Source organism: Parasteatoda tepidariorum, chromosome 3 (genome assembly GCF_982258835.1).
Source record: "Parasteatoda tepidariorum strain Cologne lab strain chromosome 3, Ptep-v5.0, whole genome shotgun sequence".
NCBI lineage: Eukaryota > Metazoa > Arthropoda > Arachnida > Araneae > Theridiidae > Parasteatoda > Parasteatoda tepidariorum.
In genome coordinates this window covers 71,626,725-71,654,438 of record NC_141757.1, presented here as the reverse complement: position 1 = coordinate 71,654,438, position 27,714 = coordinate 71,626,725, and the positions used below count along the sequence as shown (strand labels likewise).

Sequence of the window (27,714 nt, the reverse complement as noted above, 5' to 3'; positions counted from 1 at the left end):
AGAAAACGACTAAATTTGTTCCCTCCGCCAAAGAGGAAACTAATGCTTATGAGCATGGCTAATTCTTCTAGTCAAGCTAGGCCAGAACAATGTTTTCTGTCTGGTTTATGGATAGAGAAATTTCTGGTAGTGGTGCTTTTACTCTATATTATGCCACAGCAGTGTATCAGTAAAAAATACAAATTTACTAACAGAGAAAATAAAATAAATATACTAAAGTAAAATGAAATAACATTTTTCCAAAGAACGAATTAATATGTTATCTTATAAATGCTACAAAAGACAAAAAAATTAAGTTTCAATAAAAGAAAATTAATATCATACCTTGCAACAATCTGGTAAGCTTAGAATCTCTGTAAGGTACGTGTGTGCTTTTACCATCGACTAATGCAGAAATAACATTGCCCAATGCAGATAAAGAAAGGTTGATTTTAATAGATTCCTTCTGAGTTGATCCCTAAAATAATTTAAAGTATAATTTCCAAAACAATTTTGAATTTTAAAAACATGTAAATTTAAAATTAGAAAAGATAAAACTAATTACCACAGCTCCAGTTTTCTTCTGCTTTTCGCTGCCAGCCAAATCTACCAAGTTTAATTTTCCAATCTTAACATGCTGACTACCTTCTAAGTCAGGCTGATTGAAAATAAAGGATATGATGAACCATTTCAGAACAATTTTTTAATCAGAGTAAATAATAAAACAATAATTACAATAAATCAATAAAAATAAATTGAAAGTGTACATAGAGCTATTTTCCTAAATCTAATATTTTAAGTCAATAGAGAGAAATTGTAAATGTTGAACTCTAATTAATCAAAACATCAAATGATTTATTTTTTTTAAATTCCAATGTGTCATAACATTATACAATAGCTTAAAACAACAACCTAATGTGATAAACAAATAACAATAATTACATGCATCAATTTAGTAATTAAATATAGTCGGATATTTTGGTTACTTCAAACAATATCTAGGAGTGCCAACGAGTAGAAAATCTTTCCTGCAGATTTGGAGTTATTTTAGTAAATATAGTAATAATTTTAAAGCAAATCAAAAAAATTTTAATAACAATATAAGCTTTATTATACAAAGAAGGGTAAAGTTAACTTTCTGCTGCATATAAAAAAAAATCTTTTTCCTGTCAAAAATTTTAACTGTGAAATACAAAATGACTGCATATTTTCTTTTCTAATAATTTAATTGTGTTTCATGCCTGATAGGACTAAAATAATATGGCATGGCTTGGTTATGATTTTTTAAAAACTCATGGGTGGGCAGGTTTTTTTTTATCTGGGTTGAACATTCTTCCATTAGCTTAGCAACAATTTAAAGAAATTGACAGAGAAAAGTTTTAAAGCTACTTAAAGGATAAATATTTGTCACTTGCCCTTGACAAAAACATGATATACTTGCCCAGACATATTAAATGTATGTCATTAAAATGCCTCTTTGTATCATACAGCAAAACATGAAGGAAATGTGATATGATAAAACACAAACACATTGTAAAAAAAATTTCTTTCAGAATCATATACATAGGTACAAATCCAAGTCACCTGGACAACAAGAAGCCTGAAAAACTGTACTTAGTGCCAATATTTAAGTAAAATTAAGAACAAAAGCAAAAAGCTGTTATGCTACTTTTTTCCATAGTATAAAGTATAATGACTCCAAAAAACTGGTGCTATCTCCTAGAAATTTTGCATTTTGATTTGCAGTTTTTAAATTCAATGCCTAAAAAAACTAATCTTACTGTATACGAGTAAATTTTCAATGTATTTCCCATTTTTCTGAATAAATTAGTAAAAAAGTTCAATAAATGTTTTTTTTGTTTTATTTTTTTTAAGAGAAGAAAAAAAAATCTGCCTTTCTAAAAAGAATATTTTATAAGTTTTGATGACAAAATTATTGGAGAACAAGGTATGACTTCCTCATAACAGTATTTATGAAAGTATGTATACTAACCTCACAAGATTCGATGTTAATGATGAAAATAGCATGTGAGCGTGAACTATGAGCATTCATATTCGTTGTTCTAAAATACAAATTAACCAAAAACACAATATCAGTATATGAAAATTGAGCAATATATTGTAATTACAAAAACAAAGTTACAAGTTATTGCTACCTATAGGTACTCAAATTTAGGTTATGACTTATTTAATATGCTTGCCATCAATGGGTATAGTATAGAGGTAACTAATAATTTATTTTTACGGAAAATATATCTGACAATTTAAAGTAAAAACAGAAAAAATTTTAGTTTGAAATTTCTTGTAATGAATTATAAAAATATCATCTTAAAAATATCATTTTCTGCTTTATTTTTTACTGTGATTTAGATTATTATTAAATTTATCAAAATAATTTAAGACACTGTCTAGAACTTCAAAACAATTATATCCTACCACAAAACACAGTGTCTTGCCTTTGAAATGTACAAATAAAAAACATTAATTTTAAAATAAATATTAACTACCAGGTAGAAGATTATAAATTAAATTATTAAAAACAAATCAGTAATATTTAAAAACAAATGCAATTTACGTTAGAATAATAATTTTATTAATATTTAAATGAATAAGAGGTCTAATTATAAATCTAAAGAAAGAAATAAATAACGTTGATGTTTTTGTAATACCTACAGAGATTAAATTAAAATACATAACATAAATATATAAGCATACCTATAACCTACATAAATATAAGTTCCTAAAAACGGGGTAACAATTATTAAACTACATGTAATAAAAATAAAACTTAAAAATACTCAGTTCAAAATTTTTATGAGTAACCGTGGGTTCTTGGTTTAGTTTATGCTTTGTCATGAATATGTATGGTATGGAGTTGACAAATAGCAAAAATTTGGTAAAATCAATTAAGGGGAAACAATCAATAGCATTGATACAAACTTAAAAAACGCTGTATTTTCACCATTCTACCAAAAAATAAAAATTACATCAGTCTAATGTTAAAGAAAACAAATTCACTGAACATGTCATGCATTGAACCACCAAGTTATACCAACCACCAAGTTCTTGGTTTAGTTTATGCTTTATCATGAATATGTATGGTGTGGAGTTGACAAATTGCAAAAATTTGCTAAAATCAATTAAGGGGAAACAATCAATAGCATTGATACAAACTTAAAAAACACTGCATTTTCACCATTCTACAGAAAAATAAAAATTATATTTGTCTAATGTTAAAGAAAAAAAATACACTGAACATGTCCTGCATTGAACCACCAAGTTTTAATTGCGTTTCAAATTGCATACAGTTCAAAGTTACTATTTTGTCTTTTGTTTCATACAGCTCAATAATTGTCACACTATACATAAGAGTACAACTTAATATTGTCTCATAATCAGTTGTGTTATGCCATTATTTTGACATTTGTATTTAACTAAAATTAATTTATAACCTTGATTTGATGTTTTAATTATTATTTTGTATTTAATCTCATTCATTTAATGTTATATATGTAATTTAAGTTAAATATTTAGGCTGAAATATGGATGGATCAATTTTTCTTCAACCATCTTTTTTCTATAATAAAAACAAAATATTACTGTCACTAGTGCTTTGGATTTTTGACTTAATAATTAATTTAATTTTTGTACCTTTATTTGGATAACGCTAGCTTCTAAAGAAAGAAATTATATTTTGTGATTAAAAGAAAGACATTAGAGTGAGGGTCAGTGAGTGCTAAGAATCTGGGCAGAATTTACTAGTGCAAGAAAAAACTGATAACTAAAAATGAATACATTAAATTCATAGTTAAACGATTTTTTGAAATGCAAAATGTTTTTTAAAACAAATGAAGAAAAAAATTCTTCTAAGAATAGCACTCTTGCTTTGATCAACAAAAAAATCCCAAGAAAAAATAATATTAAAACAAATATTTGCTTATCATAAACATTAAAAATATAGTAAGTACTCTGATACTTAATGCAATATTTAAATCATGGGAGAGAAAAAATAAGAATAAAACTAGCTATTGAAAGTTTTTTTTTCTTAAATATGCAATTTCTAGAAACTAATGAAATTTTAAAGGGCAACTACTATTATAAACAACACTATATGATTTTAGTTAGTGATTTTGGTGAAAGAAAATTAAGACAAATATAAATTTCTAAGAGGAAAGAGACATAGATTTATAAATTAAATACAAACCCAATGCTTCGGTTGAGTTTGCCTTGAACTAGAACTTTTTCTAAATCCTGAACTGTTTTACACACTACAACACTTAAATCCTGGAAGTAACAAATTAGTTTAAATAAAGATTATGCGTCTTGAGTTTTGCAGTTAGAAATATGTAAATACCTTACTTTAACATAAACACCAGTATCATTTCTTTCTCGCACTTCTAATTTCTTTTTCGGTTCAGGAGATAGCAAATCATGGACTTCTTCCTGAAATGTACAACAGTTGTCAAAACTTAGCATACGAAACTTCAACCAACGTTAGGTTTTTAATAAATAACTTTTTTCTTTTAAGTTGGAATATAATTTTTTTTTTATGGAAATTTAAAAGAACAGCAGTTTGAATATCATATTTGCATTTAATCTACAGGAAAGTCATAAGTGAATGTGACATGTTCCAAATGTTGGTATTAAAATTTTTAAGAACAGAAATCAACTAACTTATGCTTAGAAAATATAAAACAGATATAAAATAAAGATTACCCTAAAATAATACCATGCAAAAATATTTTAATAATTATTTAATATCATTATTTTTGATAAAATTAAAAATCATTACAAACATTTTAATTTGTAAAACATACAAATTTGAAAACAATTTAAATTTTGCAATTTTAAAACCTAAAACTTTGGCAAAATCAGTAGAACAATTACCCTGAAATGTAAATTTTAACTTCAAGACTTATTTGAATTTTTATACTGTAAAAAGTATTTAACTGATTTCGTCAGAATTTTAGATTTTATCATTTGAAACTAAATAATGCATAATGATGTTAATATTTTTATATCTTACAATCCTTACTCTTTCAAAGATTGAAATTATTAATCAAAAAAAAAATTATATTAAATTATTTTTGGATAAAGGAATTTCATAAATGGACTTAAAGTGATTGGTGAAATTAGTTTCAGAAAGGGTCAAATACACAAAAAGTAAATAAAATGTAAAGAACCTTAAATTTTAGCCAGGACTCTGACCAGTCTATACAGTCCTGATTGTGGACTATTTCCACTTCTAAAGACTTAGAAATCTAAATCCATTAGAAAAAAGCTTTTTTTTAAATTTTATTTATAGTTATTTTTCCTTTTGATCAGAATTTTCTAACTTGAACTAAACCTCACAACAATCAAAGAAGAAATCAATAAGAGAAGGTGGAACTGGATGGAGCTAGTATAAAGAATGGCAAGAAAAAAATCAACACATGATTCTCTGTTACTGAACTCTTGATGGCAAGAGAAAAAGGGGAAGAGCAAGAAAAAGGGAAGAGCAGAGACAAATGGATTTGAAGAGAGGGAAAAAATTAAAGGATTAGTGGAAACCAGATCCAAAATGGCGTGAAGAACCTAGATAAATAATTAAACTATCACCTGCCATAATCAAATATAAAATTTTAGTCCAACTCTTCAAATCATAAAAATTTAGTTTTATTGCATTAAAATCCAATAATTAGATCATAAGTTATGAGAAGATTATAAATCAGACATCTAGATTTTAAAAAAATAACTAAAATGAAAAAAAAAGAAAGATCATTTAATTTCAATGAATATTACAGATAAAGTTTAAATTAGAGATAGTAATCAGATAATTTAAACTTAATGTAAATATTTTTTTCCATGTTATTATTTTTTTAAATCAAATCTAAAAAGAAAATTACATAATTAAAATAAAGTTAATTAATATTTAATTTAAAAGAGTAGTTGGTATTACTTGGTAAATTTCAAGGTATGATGCAGAAACAAGAAACTGGGTATTTTCTGATCGTGCTATTCGACTAAATATATGTTTAAAGGAATGTGGTATTACACCTTCATGTTCAGGATCACCCAATACACCTAGTAATGAAATTTTAAGAAATATTAGAATTAAAAATATCTAACAATATTTCATAGAAAATATCACGAAAGAAAGTAATAAATAGACATTGAAAAAAAATAGACAGTTTAAAAATTCATAATACAAAATAGCCTTTCTAAAAAGTCTAAACCACGCTAAGTATTTACTAAAATGGGAGATAACTGTACCCTTATAAAAAATATATACAGTGAAATCTCGGTTAAGCAGACATTCTTGGGACCGAAAAATTGTCTGTTTATGAGCGTTGTCTGTTTATGAGAAGGGTATCCTAATAACGAAGTTTAACACCATAAATTGTTTTTAGAATATTTTCAAAGATATATAAAAAATTAAATAATCAACAATAACTATTTACAAGGATATTTAGTTTAAAAAATGTTTTTTTCTATACAAAAAGAATATATTAAAAAGTTTGATATAAATACATAGTTCTAGATGTAGCTACAGAAAAATTAATATAATTTTCCTAATAACACAGATATTCAAGTAAGTCATATGATACCGGATAGGAGCTTTTAGTCCTCAGTCGGTTTCAATTATTAGGTTTACACCCCCTAACACCTACCTTTCACTTGGTAGGAAACGTGGTTTATACCTCTTGGAAAGTAAGCTTCCCACGATTTACAGAAAAAAAAGCAATGCATACCTGTAAGGCATGAGAACCTATTGAGTTATTCACAATTGATCATTTATTAAGTGTCTGAATAAATGTTTCATTTATATAAACAACTCAAAGATTATATTTCTGTTCCCTTTTTTTCACCCCAGATGTGTTAAATATAGTCTTCAAATTGATAAGAAAATGAAAGAAATTTTCAGAAGGGAAGAAACATTGAGTGCATTTAAGACTTCATTTTAACCTGAGGGGTCTTATAACCGGTGAGATCCAGATGAAAAGATCAAAAGATGCGGATGTCCGAATCATTTCACAAAAGCTGTATCAAGATAGGGCAAAAAATGTATATGCTTTAAAAATGGTGAAACATTGCATACTTTTTTCTTACAATTTAAAGCAAAAATAGTTAGTTTTTTTTAATTCAAATTTAGAAAATGTAGTGTCCGGTTTGAAGAGATAGAAAATAGCATTTCATAACAAAAACTAAGTAAGGTCTGCCTCCGGTTACGTGAGTGTCCGCTTTGCAGAGAATGTACATAATGGTTTATTCATAGAAGATTCACAGGGAATTAAAAATATGTCCTTATTGGGAGGCGTCCGTTTTGCAGGAGTTTTCACTGTATATATAAAATGTATACATAACAGGAGGTTTCACTGTATATATAAAAAATGGCTTATAAAATAATATGAATAACACTAAAAGCTGGACTATCCTAAATGAGAAGGAATCAGCGAATTCTGGGTACCCGAGAGCTCAAAACCTCTCGTTTTAAATATTACCTTATTTTTCTAAAAAAAATGCCCCACCTTGATAAAAGATTGATTCGAGCAATATGACCTTAATTATTGCACTAGAACAGTGATTCTCAACCACTGTGCCGCGGCACTGTTCTGTGCCGCCAAATTCTTAAAATGTGCCGCCAAATATTAGAAATGATACAATAAAAATTATAATGCCTTTTTTATTACAAGTAAAGTTTAAACTAAAGAAAAGTGTATAGATATATAACATTATATATATATTTTTTATAATTTTTCCGCACTTTAACCGCGTGAACATCTCTTTGTGGGCGATTGTCTTGTCTCTGACAATCTTAAAATAAGAAGGAAGTGTTTAAATTGTCTTTGACACACAATTTTAAAAAATTTTGAAATTAGTAGGAAATTTAATGACTATTAAAATTATTAATTAACAAAGGCTAAAACAAGCTAAATACTAACTTCCAAGCAAAAATAAAAGCTAATCATTAAAGTAAGCTATGCAATTAATAGTTATAAAAACAAATTAACAAAGGATAACTAGCAAAAAAGAAAAAAAAAGCTAACAATTAATAATTAGCAAAAGACTAACTAACAAGAAATCACAAAAAATAATAATGTAAAAAAACTAAGAATTGATAACTATGGAAAATTAATAACTATGCTAACAATTAATAACAAGCAAAAAAAAACTGTTACTAACTAATAAAAAATTAGTGGAACGAAATAATTAATCCCTTAATAATGTGCTTTTGTAGTACATATTATTTTATTTCACATTCAAAATTATTATCGCAAACTATTTAACACAGTGTATTATAGGTAAGTAAACAACTTTTAAACTAATTTTTTTCATTGTGAGCCGTCAAATTTCGAAATCGTTAAAAGTGTGCCACCACAAAAAAAAGGTTGAGAATCACTGCACTAGAAGCTTTTAAAAATAATAATAATAAATGGTAAAAAATTGTGATAGTTGACCATAACATAAAAGGTAAATAAATAAATGAAATAGCGAAATGGGGAAAAAACACATGAGTATAACGTAAAACAAATACATCTGCATATATTATTGAACTCCAAAATTTTAAATGTTTCAAATTACTGTATTAATAAGGAAAAATGCTGTGCAGTGATAAAAACACTAAGTAATAAAAGTTTCAATTAAAGAATTTGAAGTTGCATAGAGGAAAGAATAACAACACAATAAACAGAGAAATCTTCTACATTAAATACAAATTCACCTATTATTCCTTATTTTTATTTTTAATTTTACTTTTCTGCAAGATATCAGAAATTGAATTTTAATGAGTACATAAACATGAACCTGGAAGTCCTCGTTAAGTAAAACAATATTTAGAGTGGTAAGGAGATAAAAATTTAAAAGGAGTTTGTTACATTTAGACAGTATACTTAAAAATTTCACTGCACAATTATCAGGTATTACATATTTGTTTAGTTTACATACAGTGGAAATTTAATAAAATATTCATTATACCCAGCTGAGTACTAAAAAATATTTTTTTTAAGATCACAAAAGCTAAAACACTCAAAATATCACAAATCATTTGGAAATTATATTGAATAAAGCTAATTACCTTCCATCGTGTAAGTTTTGCCAGCACCTGTCTGACCATATGCAAATATTGTCCCATTAAAACCATTAATTACTGAATCCACTAATGGTCGAAACACTTCATCATACACGTCAGTTTGACTTCTGTGAAAACACAAACACATGCAATTATATTATAAAAAATTATTAAGCGATTTTGCAATGAAATGTAATGACTAATCTCTGAAAAAAGTAAATCTTTAACTTTTGAAACATTACTTTTGTAATAAATATAATTTTAAAAAATAGAAATTTCAATTTTAAAAAATAGAAAATAGAAATTTGAAAAAAATATTCAGAAAAAGCATCAATAGCAGTTGCAAATAAGCATGAAGTCATTAATGGTAGACATATTTAAAAGGTAATGTTGCAGAAATCAACAGGACATTTTTTACAGTAATATGATATTAGGTAGGTACAAATGAAAGATGAAGCAAACAAACTACCAAAGGCAGGTAGTTAAGAATATAATTTTAAAAGTTTAAAAATTTTCTTTTGAGTTCAATATAATTAAAGAGTACTAACCCTCCATCAAAAACAGCATCAAATGTAAAATTCTTTGAGTTTTGCTTCGTACTTTGTATTTCTATAGCACCACGATCAGGATGAAGTTTTACAACGCTAAAAATATTTTTAAAAAATTTTTATCCCACAATGTGTAAGAGTGAAAAATATACATAAGAAATATAAGTAGCTACACAATTCTTTATTGAAAATTATCATTAAATTAAACTTCATGTAATGATAATATTAAAAATTGTATTTTAGGCAAAGAAAGTTCTAATGATTTTCATAGTTATTAAAATACAGAGCTATAGGAATGTTGGGGCACCCTCCCCCCTCCATTTTAGAAAGGCGCCAGCCAATATTCAAAAAAGAAACTTTTTATTATAATTATTAATAAAAATGTACATTTTTTTTAAATTAAATTTTAGGTAATAAATATTTGAATACTTTGTTCTCCTTTTTAAATAAATAGATGATAATCTCATCATGGTAGGTACTTTATGTGCGTCGCACTAGAGCTGCATAATGAGTTATTGGCGATTGTCTAAGAAACATCCCTGAGGATGATCCAAAGACAATGATATAATTTTGTGAGGTCACTTCCTCAATTTAGACATAGATCTGAAGGGATGGAAGTTTTCCCCAGATCACTGTACCCATGGTACCATTCAGCGACCAACCATAGGACTGTGATTCCACAGATTATACGAATATGTATGTCCTGTGTACGGTCTTAGCGGAGTCAAGGATCTAACTCAAGCTCCACCAGACTGGATTCTCTAATCACTGGACTACCATGGCCAAACCTAATGATGGCTCTCTTACCATATTTTTAAGAGCCTTGCTGAAGAAACATTTCCTTGAAGTGAAAATCATAGAACTCAAAAAATAATGTATGTATAAAAACACTTTTAGAGGGCTATTTAAGAGTGGCTCTAAAATTTATGAAGGGGCTCCCATATGCCTGATGTATGAATAATAATGTTAATTGACTAAATAAATTCAAAAATATATATTGTATTTTCTACTTCAAAAATTTAAGAGAAAGTCATATATGGCACTTAGTGATTCACAATGTTAGAGGTTCTGCATTTTATATGAAAAAGAATATGAGGAAAAAAATCTTATACAGTTTGGTAGGAAGTTATCAAATAATCCTTTTTAGGAAAACTTCAGACAAGAAAATTAGTTTATAAATCAAAATTGCAGAATTACAACTGCATACGTGCAAAAAAAGAAAATTCATTTTGGGGACAAATAATGTGATTTTGAGCTTTTAAAGACAAGTGATATGGAATTCTGAATTTATTTTTTTTTGTCTAATTATTACTGAATTAATTATAAAATGGAATTTTTTTTTCTAATCATAAAAGAATTATTCTACAAATATGTCTTTATAGTACAATATCATTGATAATAACTGTTTTATTCTGCTATTAATAATTAGAAAAAAGAATACAATTAAATCTAATTAGTTGAGGAACAATTTAATGCTTTTTAACACCTGGCTGATACTGAAGTAGTGGTAGTTTTTTTTAAAGTTAAATAAATGGTAGTATACATTAATATTCAATCATTATAAATTAAGAAATGTGAAATAGGTGTGCACACTATATGCCCTTTATTTTCACCACTCTTTAAAAACTTTTTTTTTTTGTTCTACAATAAACAACATCAGAGCATAAGAAACAATGATAATTTTTAAATCAAAAAATTAAAAACATTAGCTTTGGAAAATTAATATATTTTACAAAAACATTACAAAATTTTATATAAAGTCATAAATCATACACAATTCTACATACTAAAGAAATTAAAAACCTCTTTTTTATTATTTATTAATTTATAATTTTATTAAGGCTATTATGCATGTAGGCAATGATATGATTCATATTATTAAAGACCAACACAATTTAAACAAGTATGCAAGTGAAATTAAACCAAGACTTTGAATAAGCCTGTTTTACTGTGTTAAGGATACAAAATCTACAAACTTCATATAAATTTTTTTAAATAATTTATCTCTTTTTAAGCATAAGTTTTCAATTGAGTAAGTTCTAAGAACTTTAAGAAATTGCATTTATGCATTGGCTTTATCGCATTAATGCAAGAACATATAAAAGTAATTACAGGATTAATTGAGTTAAAAGAGAAAATAAGACAATACTGTCTTAAAAATTGAAAAATAAAATTATAATTACGAATGATAATTCGCAGAAACTTCTTTTTCACTAATCGGACGACATCGTACAACCACTTTCACGGATTCAGACTTACTTTTCCCCATCTGAAATTGAAATTAATAAGTACACTCACTTGGGTACAAAAGAAATTCTGCTTAATTGATAAACTTTTTTATTGTTTATCTGAAATTCATAATCTTTTACAAATTTTTAAAAGGTCTCTCAAATATAAAGATAATATCACTAGGAATGTAATGAATAGTGATTTGGCGGAATAGCCGAATATTCAGCCAAAAATATCGGCTGCATAGCAACACTTTTTTAAAACAAATCATTAATAAATATTATTTTTTATGTATAAATAAGTTTAGTCATAATTGATAAAAGTCTGTAAAAAAAAGGGGCAAAAATCAGATGTATTATGAAGGGAGTAAAGGGAAAAAAAACTTTGATAAAAATGTTTAAGATAATTAGATATTAAGATAATTAGAAATATTTATAATAAAAAAAGTAACAGCTATTTAAAAAAATTGAAAGTTGAAAAAAAGATATAAAATATAAAATAAATATTGTCTTACTTCTTAAAACAAAACTTTAACGTTAAAAATAATATTTTCCGGAAAAAAAAAATTACATAAAAAGTAAAAAGAGATAATGTTAGAAACAGTTTTAAAAATGCGGCTTTCTCATAAAAACGCCCAAGCAAAAGGATTATGTACAAAAGCAAAACAGAAAGAATAAAAATCGATCTTAATTTTTGAAAAAAAATTTTAAAGCTAAACATCTCAGTTTTTCCAATTACTGTATTTTCAAGAAAAAGCAAAGTTTAAAGTCTAATAGAAACTCTCTTAATAGTCACGTTTGAGACAAGTTTTTTAAAAAAGAAAAAGCTAGATAGAAACCAAAACAAATAACGTCCTTAATTTTTAAACAAACGTTTTAACACTAAAAATTTCAATTTAGCTTTTTCCCAAAATTATTTAAATTATATTTCATCAATTCAATTTAAAATAAGCCAAAATAAAAACTTTACTATTGATACATGCATAACATTAATAAGCAATATAAATATATTATAATACAAAAATTTATACAAATACATATACTGTTACAGTTTTGTAAATTTATGAAATAAAGTTCTAATGTTGGTGTAGAAAAATATTTATTTAACATTAGTGAAATTTTTGATGATATTTCATACAAAGGCTTCATGTACTGTGGGCCAAAAAAAAAAAAAAATGGACCACCCTAAATTACCTTTGATCTAATGATCAGATCTTAACGTTCTTCGACTCATTCTTAACCCTTTCGAGCCGACTGTCACATATATGTGCCAGCAAGAAACGCGCTCACTTCCCGACCGACACACTCGCGTGTCAGAGAGTTTTCTCGTTCACCCCCGAACGTCACTTATTTGTGCCAGCGTTTCGGAACGTTTTAAAAAATGAAATTTCTTCCAAAAGATGGCATTGTATGTCCATATGGTTTCAGATACATGTAGATTTGACCTTCTACTCAAGATGAAAGTACAGTCACGTGGTTTTTAGGGGAAGGAGTGGAGGGGGGAATGTTTTATGAGGGCTCTTTAAATTAGCACGTGATATTTATTTACAGTAAGTAAGGGAGTTTTTTTTTTCTCACGCTACTTTCGATTTTCGGATTAGTTTTTAGTGGATAATTAGATCTTGTAGGCTTGAATTTTTTTTCTTTTTACCGTTAGAATGTCGAAGCGTCGAAAAATTTTGACTGAGCTGGAAATAGAGGAAATTATGCAAAATATTTCAGATATTGATTCTGAAACAGATTCGGATAGTAGTGATAGTGACACTATAATGAAAATAAAATGTGTAAAATATACATTTAAACAGGAAATAACTTAAGTAAATAAAGTATCCATAGAAATATATATAAAGCATATGTCACTTAAATACTCTACAGAACAATATTAAACAACGCGCTGATATTTCGGTAATTACATGGAATTAGGCTTAACATCGGAAAACCCTCCGGCCCTGGGGAGACACACGCTAGAGAGACTACCGGCCTCAGCGGTAAGCGCGCTTTCGCGCTTTGCGTCGCGAAAGGGTTAATGGTTCGAGGGGGTGACCTCTAATATGCTAATTAATTAGTGCAGACGATATTTTAAGTTATGAAATCAGACACAAAACCATACTTTTTCTGAACATACCTTTTTTATTTGGAGGGAATTTTTGCAAGGAATTATCTTTGAATGAACGAGTTTTATAGTTGTGTTCAAAAAATTTTCTTTTGGCTTATAAAGTTTTCGAGAAATGGTGAAATACGCAAAAAATAAAATTAACATTAAGGGGTCCAAACTAAGGGGACCATATCCCTATAATTAGGGGGTCAAAACTCGAATCCGTTGAAAAAAAGGAGTGTTTATTCAGAGAAAGTACAGTTTTATATATGATTTAGTAACTTAAAATATCGTCTACACTACACTAATTAATTAGCATATTTGAAGTCACTCCTTCGAACCATTAAGAAAGAGATCTAGAACATGAAGATCCACTCATTAGATCAAAAGTTATTCAGCATAGTCCGTTTTCTATTTTGAGCACTGTACATACATAGAATATAAGTTGAAAGAAGAATAAATGTTATTAAAATGAATTTATATTTTTTCTACATGCTTTCATATTTATAAAATAATACATACTTTTAAAATAAGTACACTAATATCTTTTATAAAGAGAAGTGCCTATTTATTGTATAAAAATCATCATTTAGGATATGCTAAAGTTCAAATAACTTCATCAAAAAAAATTTTTTATCTTACTGATTGCTATCTTACTCAATTACTATCTTACTATCATACTATTTACTATTTTACTCATTTATAGATTATAATTTAAAATTATTTTTAAAAGAGATCTTTACAAAAGATCTTTCAGATTTACACTTCATTATTATATTAAAAGAATAACCTTAATATTGAAGTAAATATTAGAGAATAGATTAATTAAATAATTTTCTAAAATGAATTTGGTGATTTCAACACAAATTTTTGCAGAATTATACTTTTTAAAATCATTAAGATCAAGCCATAAAGGATCAGAACAAAGAGCATTTGCCCAGTGCTTATATATATAATGTACAGCAATATAAATAATGATGGCTATGAATTTCACCCATTGAATGAATTAAAAATTTTAACCCTATTAGGCGATGCTTTTTTGTTAGCTCCTTGGTGACCATTGCTTGCTCATCCCTAAAACTTAAGAACCATTTTGGTGCATGATAAATAGAAATCTTTTTTACGCCATCAACCACAAAAACATTTTTACACTAATTTTATTACTTTTATAGGACGATTTCTTTATCAGTGCCTACACCAAATGTTGGCAATAACCAGCAATGGCAGGGGAGCAATTAAAATAAAAATCACAGAATAAAACAAGTACATAGTCACCTCTGATAGAAAAACTATAAATATTTTTAAAATAATTTCAAAAACAAAACAGTCATCTTGCAATTACAGTTTCAGGATACAGGTACTTATTTGGCAATATACCAAAAACATGTTTTATTAAAGAAATTAAAAAACATCAACTAAAATTTAAATTGAGAAAATATTTTTACAGATAAAATAAATTTTTAACAAATCTGAAATTATATTTTAGTTATGACACATTAATTCAATTTCACCCATACATGGGTGAGAATAAAATGTATGAAACAATATTTAATAATTAAACTTACCTCTAGTTTAGAATCCATTTTTTAAGCAAGCTATAATATATTACAAAAAAGTCTAAATAATTATTTTGTCAATTATTACATACTTTTAACAGAAAGGACAAAATTAATGTAACATCATGCAAACAAAATTTTTGACAAATCAAAATAAAAGTTGATGGATGCAATAATTTAAAATAATGAGAAAAAAGTTGCATTTTAATTGATCGAATATTAGAGCTTGTTAAAATTACTCTAAATAATTGATATTTTCTGTAATTGACAGCTGAAGAAATGTTTTTAATTCAGCAAAATTATTCATTTCACAATGTTTTACAATGCATTTCGTTAAGTAATATTAATGCAGCATATGCTTTCTTTTATCCTAAAAGTTGTTTTAGTTTAACAGTTTATTTGACATGGTAAAAAGATCATGATTGACATGGTAATGTTATGTGTCACAGAAAGAAAAAAAAATTGAAGATCTTAGGGTAACAGAATCACTGAAAATATTAATTAATTTTACAAACAGTACAAATCTATTTGGAAAGCAATATTTTATCTAATCTTTTATTCAATTAAAAATTCAACGAATTAATAACAAATGTTTTCCGAGAAAAGAAATATTATTGTATCAAATATAAATAATTAAAAACTAAAGATCATTTTTATAATCTGTGCGTAACCTAGGAAAAGCTAAATTTCATTATTATAAATAATCGTTTACCTTTACTATGCTTAAAAAATAACTTTAAATAAATAATATCTTCTCTATCTCGAAGGCAAAAACAGAAACTCAAACAATAACAGAAATAACCATGAAGTAATGCGATGCATTGCCATTTACTCCAAAGAAATTAAATGTAGTGAGAGTGGTATGTTATTCTTCCACTAAAAGGGTAATAATTATTTTGAATTTTCGAGAAATGCATGTTTAATAGGTTCAAATTTCTCTTCTCCCTAAGCTTATTAACTCTGTAATGATCGCAAACGTTTTGCTGCATTTGCGTTACTTCTTTTTCGAAGACATGCCATCAGAATTCTGATCCTCTGCAGAAGGGATGGCAACCCCGCTTCGGTAGCCCGACGACCAGCACGCGAAGTCGAGCACTTTACGGTAGCACAGTTTAACGAGGACCAATACCGCACACCTTCGGTCCCTACGCAGACTGATCCAAGTGGTCACCCACCTGCACACTGACCGCAGCCAGTGATGTTTGACTTTGGTGATCTGATGGGACCGTGTCTTAACGATCAGTCCACTGCGGGACCATTTGCTGATGCAAAATTAAAGACCTACACAGAAAGTATTTGCCTGCATTCATAAATACATTGCATGAGTGCATTGCTCAATGGATCATTCTCATGAAAGGCGATTGGGTTATGATTTTGACGGAGAATATATTTCACCAATCAGGTTCTCATTCTTCCTCGACGGCGATCGAAGGTGCGTGAACCACATGCAATGAAAATGGTTCTTAACTCAATAAAAATATGACGCAACATCATTTGCATTTCACAATGTAGAAAATGATTTAATAAGAAAAGTTTTCCTTTCAAGTCTAAATTATGATTCATCATGACTAACTTAAATATCAAATAAATGAATCTTATTCAAATATTTCACTTGTAATTATTCATATATTAGAAAGTAAGAAATGATAGATTTGAATTGAATTTGGAAAATTTGTCATATTATGCAGGAAAAGTGACAGATAAAAAAAAATTATACTTTTTTTTGCAATTTCATAAAATTGCTATTTTAAAACAGGTTCTAGAGTTCCTTCTCGATTTTAGGTTAAAATATGAAGGTGTATTTTAAAAAACGTCTTTCATCTCCTCTATCCCCTACCGCAATCAAACAAGCCATGGTGTTCCGTTCATCTGTGATTTGTAAGATTTTTATATTTGATTGCAAAAATATCAATTGATGACCACTAATATGTAAACTATTTAATCTTTACCATTGATAAAGTTTCAAATTTTTTCATTATGGGAGTAATTTTTGGATTACAATCACAATACATAATGTGAAAAAAATTTCAGAAATTCCTCTATGATTAAGGGGTTCAAAGTACCCTCAAAATAATTATAATTATTATTTAATTTTTTTTGTTAATTTAAGTAAACCAAACACCCTTTCACACATACTTAAATAAAATGACTTTTTTGAACATTAAAAAAAAAATTTAAATTTTCCCATTTTTAAAGTCACTAATTTCTGTATTATTTTTTTATTATAATTCTTGTAGTTATAAGTCTGAGGATTCATTTGATTATACAGCAATTAGAATATTTTTAATAGTTAATTATGAGCAAAATAGAAGAAATTTTTTTAAAAAAAAATACATCAAATGCATATATGCTGTAAATTTTTAAAGCTATTCAACGCACAAGTAAATTAGACTGATTGTAAAAAGAATTGCATTAAAATTCTTACGTCAAAGAGAAAAAAATCCCTAAGGATTCAAATAACAAATAAGTACGAAAATAAGCAGACAGACACGTTTATGCTGAAAAAAAAACTACCTTTTTGACAAACGATACTCTAAATTTAATAAATAATCCAGTTAGAGAGAATTTTTTCAGTGTGTTTGGAATTATTTGAATGCAAGAAATAAATTTTTTTTTTTGTCGATACTTTTGTCTTATTTGGTTAATGTAACAGCTTAAAATTAAAATCTAATTATTAATTTTAATACAGTAAAAAAATTATTTACGACTTCCTCCTGATGTTGTTTATTTAACACAAAAACAATTCATTTACGTAAGACTAAATCATGCAATATGAAGCCTGTACAACAATTTCGTCAAAATTTAAAAATATTACCAAAAAAAAAAAAAAAAAGATAATTCTGACCATGACTTAAATTCCTTTATTATCATTTGATGAACAGGAATTGTTTGAATGATAAAAATGAAAGTTTAATGCACAGTCTGCATTCAAGTATAAATATTTATGAAATTTAAATCATATATAAGTTGGCTATTGTTAAGAATAATTAATTAAATTTATATTTGTTTCAAAATCATCAAATTTATATTTCTTTCAAAAATAAAACTATGTTGTTTATTTAACTTGTTTTTAAAATACAAATTTCAGCTCTTTAATTACATTTTATATATATTTGCAAAGATTGTTTTATATTTAGTCTGAATTATAAAAATTTTCACAAAACAAAGATTGTAAGTTTTGGAAAAGTACGAAATTTTGCTTTCAGCAGAAGTTAAGGGCTTAAACTTAATATATCGTTGAATGCACTAACAGAAAACTAAATAACGCAAATCAACAAAATATAATCAAAAAAATCCAACATTATCAATAATTTTAATGTGAACTCAACTAAATTCAATGACACGACAGCCTATAGAGGGCCAACGCCTAATGTGCCCATCTAAGTTTTTCAGTAGATAATCTGGTTGGGTGGTCAGAAGATAGGGAACCCTTAGTGTTTAGTCCCCAAGCAAGCTTGGAACTCATTTTATCAACCCAATGAAGGGATGAAAGGCTGAGGCAATCTTGCCCGGCCCCGTGAATAGAACCCCCCCCCCCCCCCCAAGATCTGTAGCTAAGAGCGGGAAGTGCTACTACTCTGCCGCCGGACCTCAGATCTTAATGTAAATCCAAGGACATTATTTTTATATACTTTAAAATATATTCATATAAAAGGTACTAAATTATAATTAAATTTTTAAAAATATCCACAAGACACTTGCCAAATAAATTTAACTTTTTATATTCATATAGAGGAATATAATTTTATTTTCTGTTCCCCCCTTTTTAAAACATACATGAAACGATAAAATTAATTTTAAAAAAAAAAACATTAGGTTAAACTTACCAAAAATACTTCAAACAAAAACTCACACAAGATTTAAAAGTTCATAGTTTTATTATACAATCTCAGTTTAACAGCTTACATTGCCACAATCACATCATTCACTGTTTCATAAAAATCATAAGATCTACAGGTCAAGTGCATTTGTCTTTTACACTTGAGTGCTTACATTGTATTTTACATTAAGTGAGGTAACATCTGATCATTTTTACAATCATTTCATCACTTATGTATAAAAAAAAAAAGAAGTTTCTTCCAACATTCTGTACAGAAAATAAATAAATAAAATTTAAATAACCGATTTTCATGCTTAATAACATAATTTAAATATTGCATCAGCATATAAAATACTACAAACTATTGATTTACAGATGAAGCTCCAAAATTGCTTATTTATGTTAACGATTCATTTACTTTATAATCCAACGAACTAAGAGGACACTATACCCAAGAAACATTCTTCATGATAAAATCTCTTTTTCCTTCATAAGCAAATAAAAGCGTAGAAAAAGTGATTTTGGCTAAATCAGAGTAAACTTTGAAGTTCCAAATGCTTAAAATCTTTTTTATTAAAATGCAAACAAATTAAGACAAGATATTTAAGATTATGCAGTGTTCACGCTTACGTGGAGTTGCGTTTTTTGTACACTAATTTTTTAAAATCGATCGCAATTTTAGCAACCCTGCTAGTCCTGGGGGACCCGAAAAATTTTGAAAGGGAAAACACAAGCATTTTTCAAGATGAAAGTCATTTCCCCCGTGGGAAAGAACGTGCCTTTTGCACATCTATAAACTTGTGTTAACTACCCAGTTCATGTGATGCTGGCAGTAACGTAACAGGAAAGTTAGCCGAATAAAACTAAAAAACACCACTTTCCATGCGGTGGTAAAATCAAACACTCACACAATATGCAAAAGCAGAAATTTTTAAGTGACGTCATAAGTGGGAAATGATGAAAATAGCTGTCTGATTTATTTTCTGGGTATAACTGAAAGTTTTCCTCACGGATGAGCAAATACACGACTTTCCAGATTTTTTCGGGTGTAGTTACCAATAGGTAATTGTTTGCTAATACTTTCGCAAATACACAATAGAATTTGCAATTTTATAGTATTTAACAAGGTGGAAAATGCTTAGCACAGGCCCTGTTTCGTAAAGTGGGGGTACCTGAAACTCAGGTCGACAATAGTTCAGCACTGATAGAGTATGGAAGTAATATTTCAATAATCGATTTGAATTTTGACGAAATTTTTTATCATGCGAAACATTATTTGATCTGTTTCTTTAGTGACATAGCATCCTCTTGAGGTTGTAATCTTCTAAAGGTATATCAATCTTGTTAAGTAGTCATTCAAGAGTACATCCTAAATTACAAAAATTTTAAACTTACAGGTAAAAGTAAGAATTTTTTAATTCTGTCACAATATATGGATATAAAATAAAAATATATATAATTATATTAAGTTATTATCAGCAAGTTTCTCAGTGAAAAAAAAATATTTAAAATTTGTAGCTAACTAGCAAACTTTAACTGCATCCTTTGTCGAAAGCATTATTTAAAAGTCATGAAAGTAAAAATTTAAGATAGACAATACATTGAAATAAATGTAGCGAAATTAATGAAAAAAAAAAGTACTACAATTATATAACAAATGTTTAGACGTGCATGATAACAGAAACAATATAAAAATGAGCAGCTACTCTGGTTTTATATGATTAAATATGTCTGTGAAGCAATTTACAATTAATCATAAAAAAAGTAAATAACTAAAGAAAACTAATAAAAATACTAAAAATAAATTAGACAACACATTGGTAACAGTTTTAAATCCCAAAATACATAGATAATAAATAGAACACATTCAATTTTTCAAAATTATGTAATATACAAAAACAATCCATTTTTTCAAAGCAGAAAAGGATTTAAGGACAATAGATTGTTGTTACAATGGTGATGCTAAACAATTTCAACAGAAACACGACATTTAATTCTTAAAAACTTTTCCCACTATTTACCATAACAATTAAAAGTATTGTTACATTGATTAGTTACGACATACTAAATACACTGAAAATACTTCAGTAATAATAATTTTCACAGAACTTTAGGAATCAGAAAGATGATTTATTTTCAACAGATTTAAATACAATTATGGATGATAATCATTGGCTTGAGATATGTTTTATTTAAATATTTAAGAATGTTTTTGTTTATTATTTTTCTTTGCAACACAAAATTAACCGCATGAACAAAATGTAAATTAAAAATAGGCATGCTCACAGTTCATAATCGATGATTGATGAACACTCCCATATTCATTGATTTGGGAATGTTGCAATGACACATAAACGTCCTCTTCCAAATAAAAAGAAGAATTCATGAATTCTTCCAAGGTCCAAACCCTTTGGAATTGCAAAAAAAGTTAGCTGACACAGGCAGTTTAGGCAACAAATATGGAATGGTGCCTGTAAAATGCAAGTTTTTCTACAGTTACTATATGGCTAAACGAGTGATCCATAATACAACACACAGATGAAAGGCAAGACACTTTTCATTTACAGCTAACTCAAAGTCAGCCCCATATACGATTATGAAGGAGGCTGACAAATTTACATCAAAACTTGTAATCTGGGCCTGCCATTTCAATTGCCCATCTAAATTTGTCTCTTTGTGTTTTGTTGTAGACTTTCTCAATGGGGACACCATACTTTTTGCACCTATAATTCATAAGAAAAAGATAAGAAAATGATGACACTTTAACTAATTCAAAATATTTCTCTGTGAGAAATAATTTCAAAGTTAGATTTAGAAAAGAAGAATGGGAAAAAAGATTGTATTAAAGCTATTTTAAGTTATTAAAACACTTAAAAGGATCTAACATTTAGATTAACAATACAAATTTCAGTAGAGAACTAGTTTTATTATTATTTTAGGTTTCATTTTACTTGCAAAAGCAGTTTGACGAACAGGTTCAAATTTCAATGAAAGTTGAAGTATAAAAAAATCAAATTATAAAAGAAAATAAACACTAAATGGACAAGAATGCAATGCAAAATAATTAAATAGTGAAGTTCCTAAATTCTATAGTATATAAGGCAAAAGAGATAAAATTATTCAGACTACAGTTAACAGTTGTTAAATAATGTAGATTTATAATTAATGCTAATTTGCAAAAAAAAAAAAAAAAAAAAGAGAGAGAGAGAGAGAGAGAGATAAGCTATACATGCAATAACATAAAAAAAAAACTACATAGGAGTGAAGAAATAACACTTTTACCAGGCAACACTGATTCTTGGATCCAAATAATTTAGCTTAGATGTCCCCAGTGCTATCTGTTTATTTTCTTCACGATCTGTAGCTTGGATTTCCAATTTTTTTAGTTGATCTTCAAGTTGGGCAAGTCGTTTCTTTTTCTTGTCAAAAAGCCTACATTTTAAATAGAAAAAAGATATTAAGAGACAAATATAAAAAGATTTTAATGAAAAATAAAAAAAGATTTTAATGAAAAATATAAAATGCAATGTCAAAAAAAAAAAAAAGAAGAAGAAAGATTTAACATTAAGATAACAAAGATTAAGATTTAGATCGAACTGCTTTCTCACACTTTTAAAACCCACATCCTGTTTCTAAATCTATTTTTGGCCCAAGTAGGCATAAATTTAAATAAAGACATTTTTCCCTCTTAATCCACCTGAGAATCAATCAACCTAGTTTATAAACCAATGGTAACTTCTAAGATTTCCCTCTTTTCCCTAAATAGAGACATTTTCAGATTTTTTTTTGCAAAGTTTTCCCTATTACACTTATTCCCTATTAAAGACTGGTCGTCTATGGAGTAAACTACACTTTTCTCTTGCCACGCAACAAAGTATGACATAAATGAATTTCATTCGCTTTCATTAAAATCCTGTGTCTGCTTCCCTGCTCGGTCCGACTGCATCATTTTACAAGCCGAGCAGGATTATAAGAACTAATGAAACGGGCGCAGGATAATATTAAATGCTAAAATGATTCTTCAAAACACAAAAAAAAAAAAAAAAATCCAAAAATGTCTCTATTTAGGGAAAAGAGGGAAATATTATTTTCCTGTTTAGAGAGTGTTTTTTGTTTTTAACGCTCTGGTACGTCAGTGGCACACAGGCTCAATCTGTCTTCGTGAGTGCCACTGACGCTCCAGCGCGTCTGATCAATATTCTCAGAAATTACTGGCATATTGCATAAAATGGCAGCTTAAAAGGAATAAAACAGAATACCATTCAAGTATATGTAGTACCATTTAGGAAACAATTCTGAAAATATTTACAAATAATAAGCACAATATGCAGATATTGGCAGTCATGCACAATAAAAAATTCAAGCAAAAGTTTTGAAAACCAACCACAAAAAATAAAAAAAATGCTACACTAACGTGCCGAAACAACCTCTCAGTTCAACTCCCAAAGCTACAGTAAACATAGAGCATATAACTTATTATAGTCGATCGATGCGCTAGAGCGTCGCCGGCATACCAGGAGGTGCCGCTCTCACGACCTAGTGCGTCGCTGGCAGCGAACATGTGTAAAAAAAAAAGTTTGATCACTGTTGAATGCTCAAGTCTGTAACTCATTAATTCTTTAAAAAAAATATTTATCAATTTATGATTAACTTTCAAACAAAGCAATGGCCAACATTATATATTGTGTTGAAAGAGTATTCTTTCAAACTAATATCAAAGGAAAAAAATCACCCCATTTTATTTTATTAGAATTTGTACAGAAAGCTATTTGTATACACTTACATTTATAAGCCTAATTAAATGCACGTACATATTATCATTGATAGCTATTTTGTTAAGCAGGACATAGAATAAAGGAGAATTACTTTAATTGAATTACAGTTACAACAACCAATGTTTTATTCTATATTTTTCATTGTTTATTGCAACACAATAAAATTAAATTATACACTTTTAATTTCTAGATTATATTTTTTTTTTACAAAACAATTTAGATATATTTACATTTTATCTTTTGAGTTTCCATTTTTGGCAGCTTGCTTTGCTTCCTTAAGCTCTTTCTTAAAATCTTTAATTTGTCTTTCTTTGTCATCAATCTGGAAAAAAAAAAAATGTCTTTTTACTGTTGCCTATTTTAAGAAAGAATAAAGAACTGGAAACAGCTGTGTCTATATAATATGCATGGCAGCAACTTTAAATGTTTTCTTTAAAGCACTAAACATGTTTTATCATTGTTATGAGACTCCTTCATTAAAATGCAGAACAGAATTAATGTTCTTTAGTCTCAAATTATTTCTCTTTATCACTATTTATTAGTTTTATTTTTTTTAATTCTCAAATTAAGTTAGCTTTCAGGAAAGATTTTATTTTTTTTTTTTAAACTTCAGAATATTAATTTAAATGTACAGGTTTCTTGATACTAACCTATTACTTAAAGTAATACAAGAGGACCAGAATGACGGGTTCTTTACTTTCTTGTAAAAGGTTTTAAAGTTTAGACATATGACAAAGTTTTTTTTTTTTTTTTTTTTTTTTAATTTATCTTTTGCTTATGGCATTTGAATTTTTAATTAACCCACTGACGGTTCTGCACGTAAAAAGTCGCATTTTAACCTGCAGTCTTCTCTGCATAGCAAAACCGGTTTTCCCATGTTAACTGATAGGGGAACTGTGTGTAGGGGAGAAACATTCTCCCAATTTTGCCCATTTCCTTAACCACCAGTGGGTTAATAAACCACCATTAATTTTTCTTGTCTAGATTCAATATAGATACAATTCAAATAGTCAACAGAGAGGTTTATGAGGGGGGAAAAAGATCGATGCATAAATGTTCATAAAATAGTGATTATTTAAACCTTTTAACTACAGTGCTTAGCTTTCATTCTGGTCTTTTTAATGCTACCTGAATTTTTAAAAATATAGTTCAATTTCTTAGAATATTTAGGCCCTTTAGAGTTAAAAATCTACCAATAAAGAATCAAGTTTTCAATAATTTGCAATGTTTATGTAGGTTTAAAGCATATAAACATTGTTTTTTTTCTCATTTAGGAGACGTTAAAGCATAACCATATAATAGTTTCATAAGTTTTAATCTATAACTCTAACAGAAAAAATTAGGTTTCAACTACATTAGAAAAAAAGTATCACAGCACACAGATTTTTTTTTTAATGAAAACTTACTTTTGTTTTTAAGTTTTCCATAGATTTGTCGAAGCCTTTGGGTACAGCACGTTGATGGTTACACAGGATGGCAACTTCTCTATTAGCTCTATTATATGCCAAAATTTTTTCGGGTATAGACATGTCCTCTAAATTGGAATTAATAAACATTAAGGATATTACAGCTAACAAAACTTGAGAAAATTAATAGCAGTAAATCAAGCTAATCAACATTAAGAAAATCTTACGGAATTTTTTATTTGTTTGGAATTCCCTAATTGTAAGAAACATTATGAATTTTGATGAAACAAGTAAAAGCTTTAAACTTTATTTCAAAATTTTAACATCATTTACAATAAGATTACGAAATTTTCTAATTTCAATAAAGATATTATATTACTAAATTTTTTTTCTTATTATTCAAGTTTCTTTTATGGATAAGTGTAATAATATATTTTAAGCTTAGTTTTTAATTGTAAAATACTATAATTCATATTTTCATAAAAGCAACATTTATAACATAAAACAAAAATGATCGGTAAATGTTTTTCATTGTTTCTAGTGCATTCTTACTGAACAGAAGAAAAAAAAGCATACGATAGGATTTTTAATTAATAAAGATATAAAGAATAGAAGATATGGTACTCCAGTTTGGTATCTCTTTTCACTATTTTTTTTTAATATTCTTATTAAAATGAAAAGTAACAGTATTTACAAACTTTTTCAAAGTAACAAAATGATTGAAATTTCAGGCCTAAAGTAAAAAGTGATGCTCCTTTGTAATATTACAATATGCTAAATTTTATTATCATAACAGATTTCTATCTGGCTTTTAAAATAATATCATAATTACATGTGAATTTCAAATCTTACTTTCATGTAATTACTTTAAATCATGACAATTTCATCGTAAAACAATTTGGTCTTATCAACCACTTTTTTACAGCAATTGCTACAAAATTAATAAAATCCTAGACATGACAACATGGAAAAATTAAGATTCAGGAGTTTCCTCAACAAGAATTCAGAAGGGGTAAAATAAGTATGACATGCAACATATTTAACACTTCTAATAAAATATTTTAAATAAAAAATTCTATAGATATAGGAATGCAAGCCATTTTACATAACAAATTATGTTAGGAATCTAACTTTTAATCAAGTATGTTGGTGCAAAAAGTCTTAACATAAAATTGAAATATAATATTTTATTACAATAAGCATTTATTAAATTTGCTGTTGAAAAGACCTCCAACAGCAATTATTATTATTTTCTTCAAAGGGGAAGAAACAAAAATCCAAAGTAGGATATTTTATGAAAAAAAAAAGTAATATGATGATTGCTATCCCTGAAATAATAATCCTCTTTGTGCTTTTGCATATTTGTTTGCCGCAAAATATCATTCTTACCTCCGACAGTTTTCTTTTCTTCACTTTAAATTTAACTTGTAATTCAGATTTTATAAGTTTTCTTGCTTAAAAAATTCCTTAATTTTCCTATGTCTGTGCAATTAATTTTAAATTTTGTTTTTGATGAAAGTTTTTATTTTATTGATGAAATAAATACTTATGAGTGGTAGTTTAATCGATAAAGTAAATAATTAGAAGTGTTTTTCTGCACCATAAGTGTTATTATATTTTGAAATTACCGTTTGTCAAAGATGTTAAATGCTGATACTGTGTTGCGAAAAGTTTTTGGTTCGATATCTGTGCGAGCAGAAGCTTTTGATAATAAACAGTTCATAAATATCTAAAAATAATTACCCTTAGTTAAAAGATCCAGTTGCTCTTGCAAAGTTTTGGATGCATTATATGTACGGAAGACCTTGGCAGTTAAGCCTTCCATGAGATCATTGAGATACTTGTTAAGAATGGATGTCTGATGAAAAGAAAATAAATCTTATTAAAAGCAAATTTATAACACAAATAATTTTTTTAACAAGCAAAGGTAAAATTGTGCAAGATTGCATTGATTTTAAAGATACTAACATTGAGACGATCAAACAAATCATCACCAGGCTGCTTATTTTCCATAAAAAGTTTCAAATTCTTGTAAGCTCTCTTCTCTACAGCTACAGAATTATAATACCTTATAGAATCTTTACCAAGAAAATCAAAAGTAACAACATATTCTTGGCCATCTTTTTCATCGTCTAAAGTAATATGTTCAACTCGCAATGAGCAACAGCCTACTGTGTCAGCAGTATCTTCATCTTTCTCATTACCAGCTCTCAATGCAAGCTAGAAAACAAAAGGAAAAATAAATCCAATTAACTGAC

At 27.5% G+C, this 27,714-nt stretch overlaps 2 protein-coding genes across 4 annotated transcripts in view; both read right to left on the bottom strand.

Annotated features, from left to right (window-relative positions):
- Positions 1-16,285, bottom strand: part of LOC107445016 (kinesin-like protein KIF3B) — a 28,952-nt gene extending 12,667 nt beyond the window's left edge. Inside the window, exons 1-11 of one of the 2 annotated variants that reach the window (XM_016059325.5) lie at positions 16,168-16,285; positions 15,465-15,494; positions 11,760-11,845; positions 9,577-9,672; positions 9,035-9,156; positions 5,918-6,042; positions 4,339-4,422; positions 4,184-4,263; positions 1,973-2,042; positions 545-637; positions 325-457 (exon numbers count right to left, since the gene is read on the bottom strand). In XM_016059325.5, coding sequence (XP_015914811.1) covers positions 325-457; positions 545-637; positions 1,973-2,042; positions 4,184-4,263; positions 4,339-4,422; positions 5,918-6,042; positions 9,035-9,156; positions 9,577-9,672; positions 11,760-11,845; positions 15,465-15,482 — 907 coding nt within the window. In that variant the 5' untranslated portion in view covers positions 15,483-15,494; positions 16,168-16,285. The remainder of the gene's footprint in view (positions 1-324; positions 458-544; positions 638-1,972; positions 2,043-4,183; positions 4,264-4,338; positions 4,423-5,917; positions 6,043-9,034; positions 9,157-9,576; positions 9,673-11,759; positions 11,846-15,464; positions 15,495-16,167) is intronic. The other variant, XM_016059326.4, reaches the window with a different exon arrangement.
- A 3,029-nt stretch (positions 16,286-19,314) lies between these two features.
- The window catches only part of Top1 (DNA topoisomerase 1), a 33,865-nt gene continuing 25,465 nt past the window's right edge, over positions 19,315-27,714 (bottom strand). For both annotated transcript variants that reach the window (XM_016059324.4, XM_071181128.2), the window contains exons 12-17: positions 27,425-27,676; positions 27,200-27,314; positions 25,457-25,584; positions 24,281-24,372; positions 22,558-22,707; positions 19,315-21,998 (exon numbers count right to left, since the gene is read on the bottom strand). In XM_016059324.4, the coding sequence (XP_015914810.1) occupies positions 21,896-21,998; positions 22,558-22,707; positions 24,281-24,372; positions 25,457-25,584; positions 27,200-27,314; positions 27,425-27,676 (840 nt within the window). In that variant the 3' untranslated portion in view covers positions 19,315-21,895. The remainder of the gene's footprint in view (positions 21,999-22,557; positions 22,708-24,280; positions 24,373-25,456; positions 25,585-27,199; positions 27,315-27,424; positions 27,677-27,714) is intronic.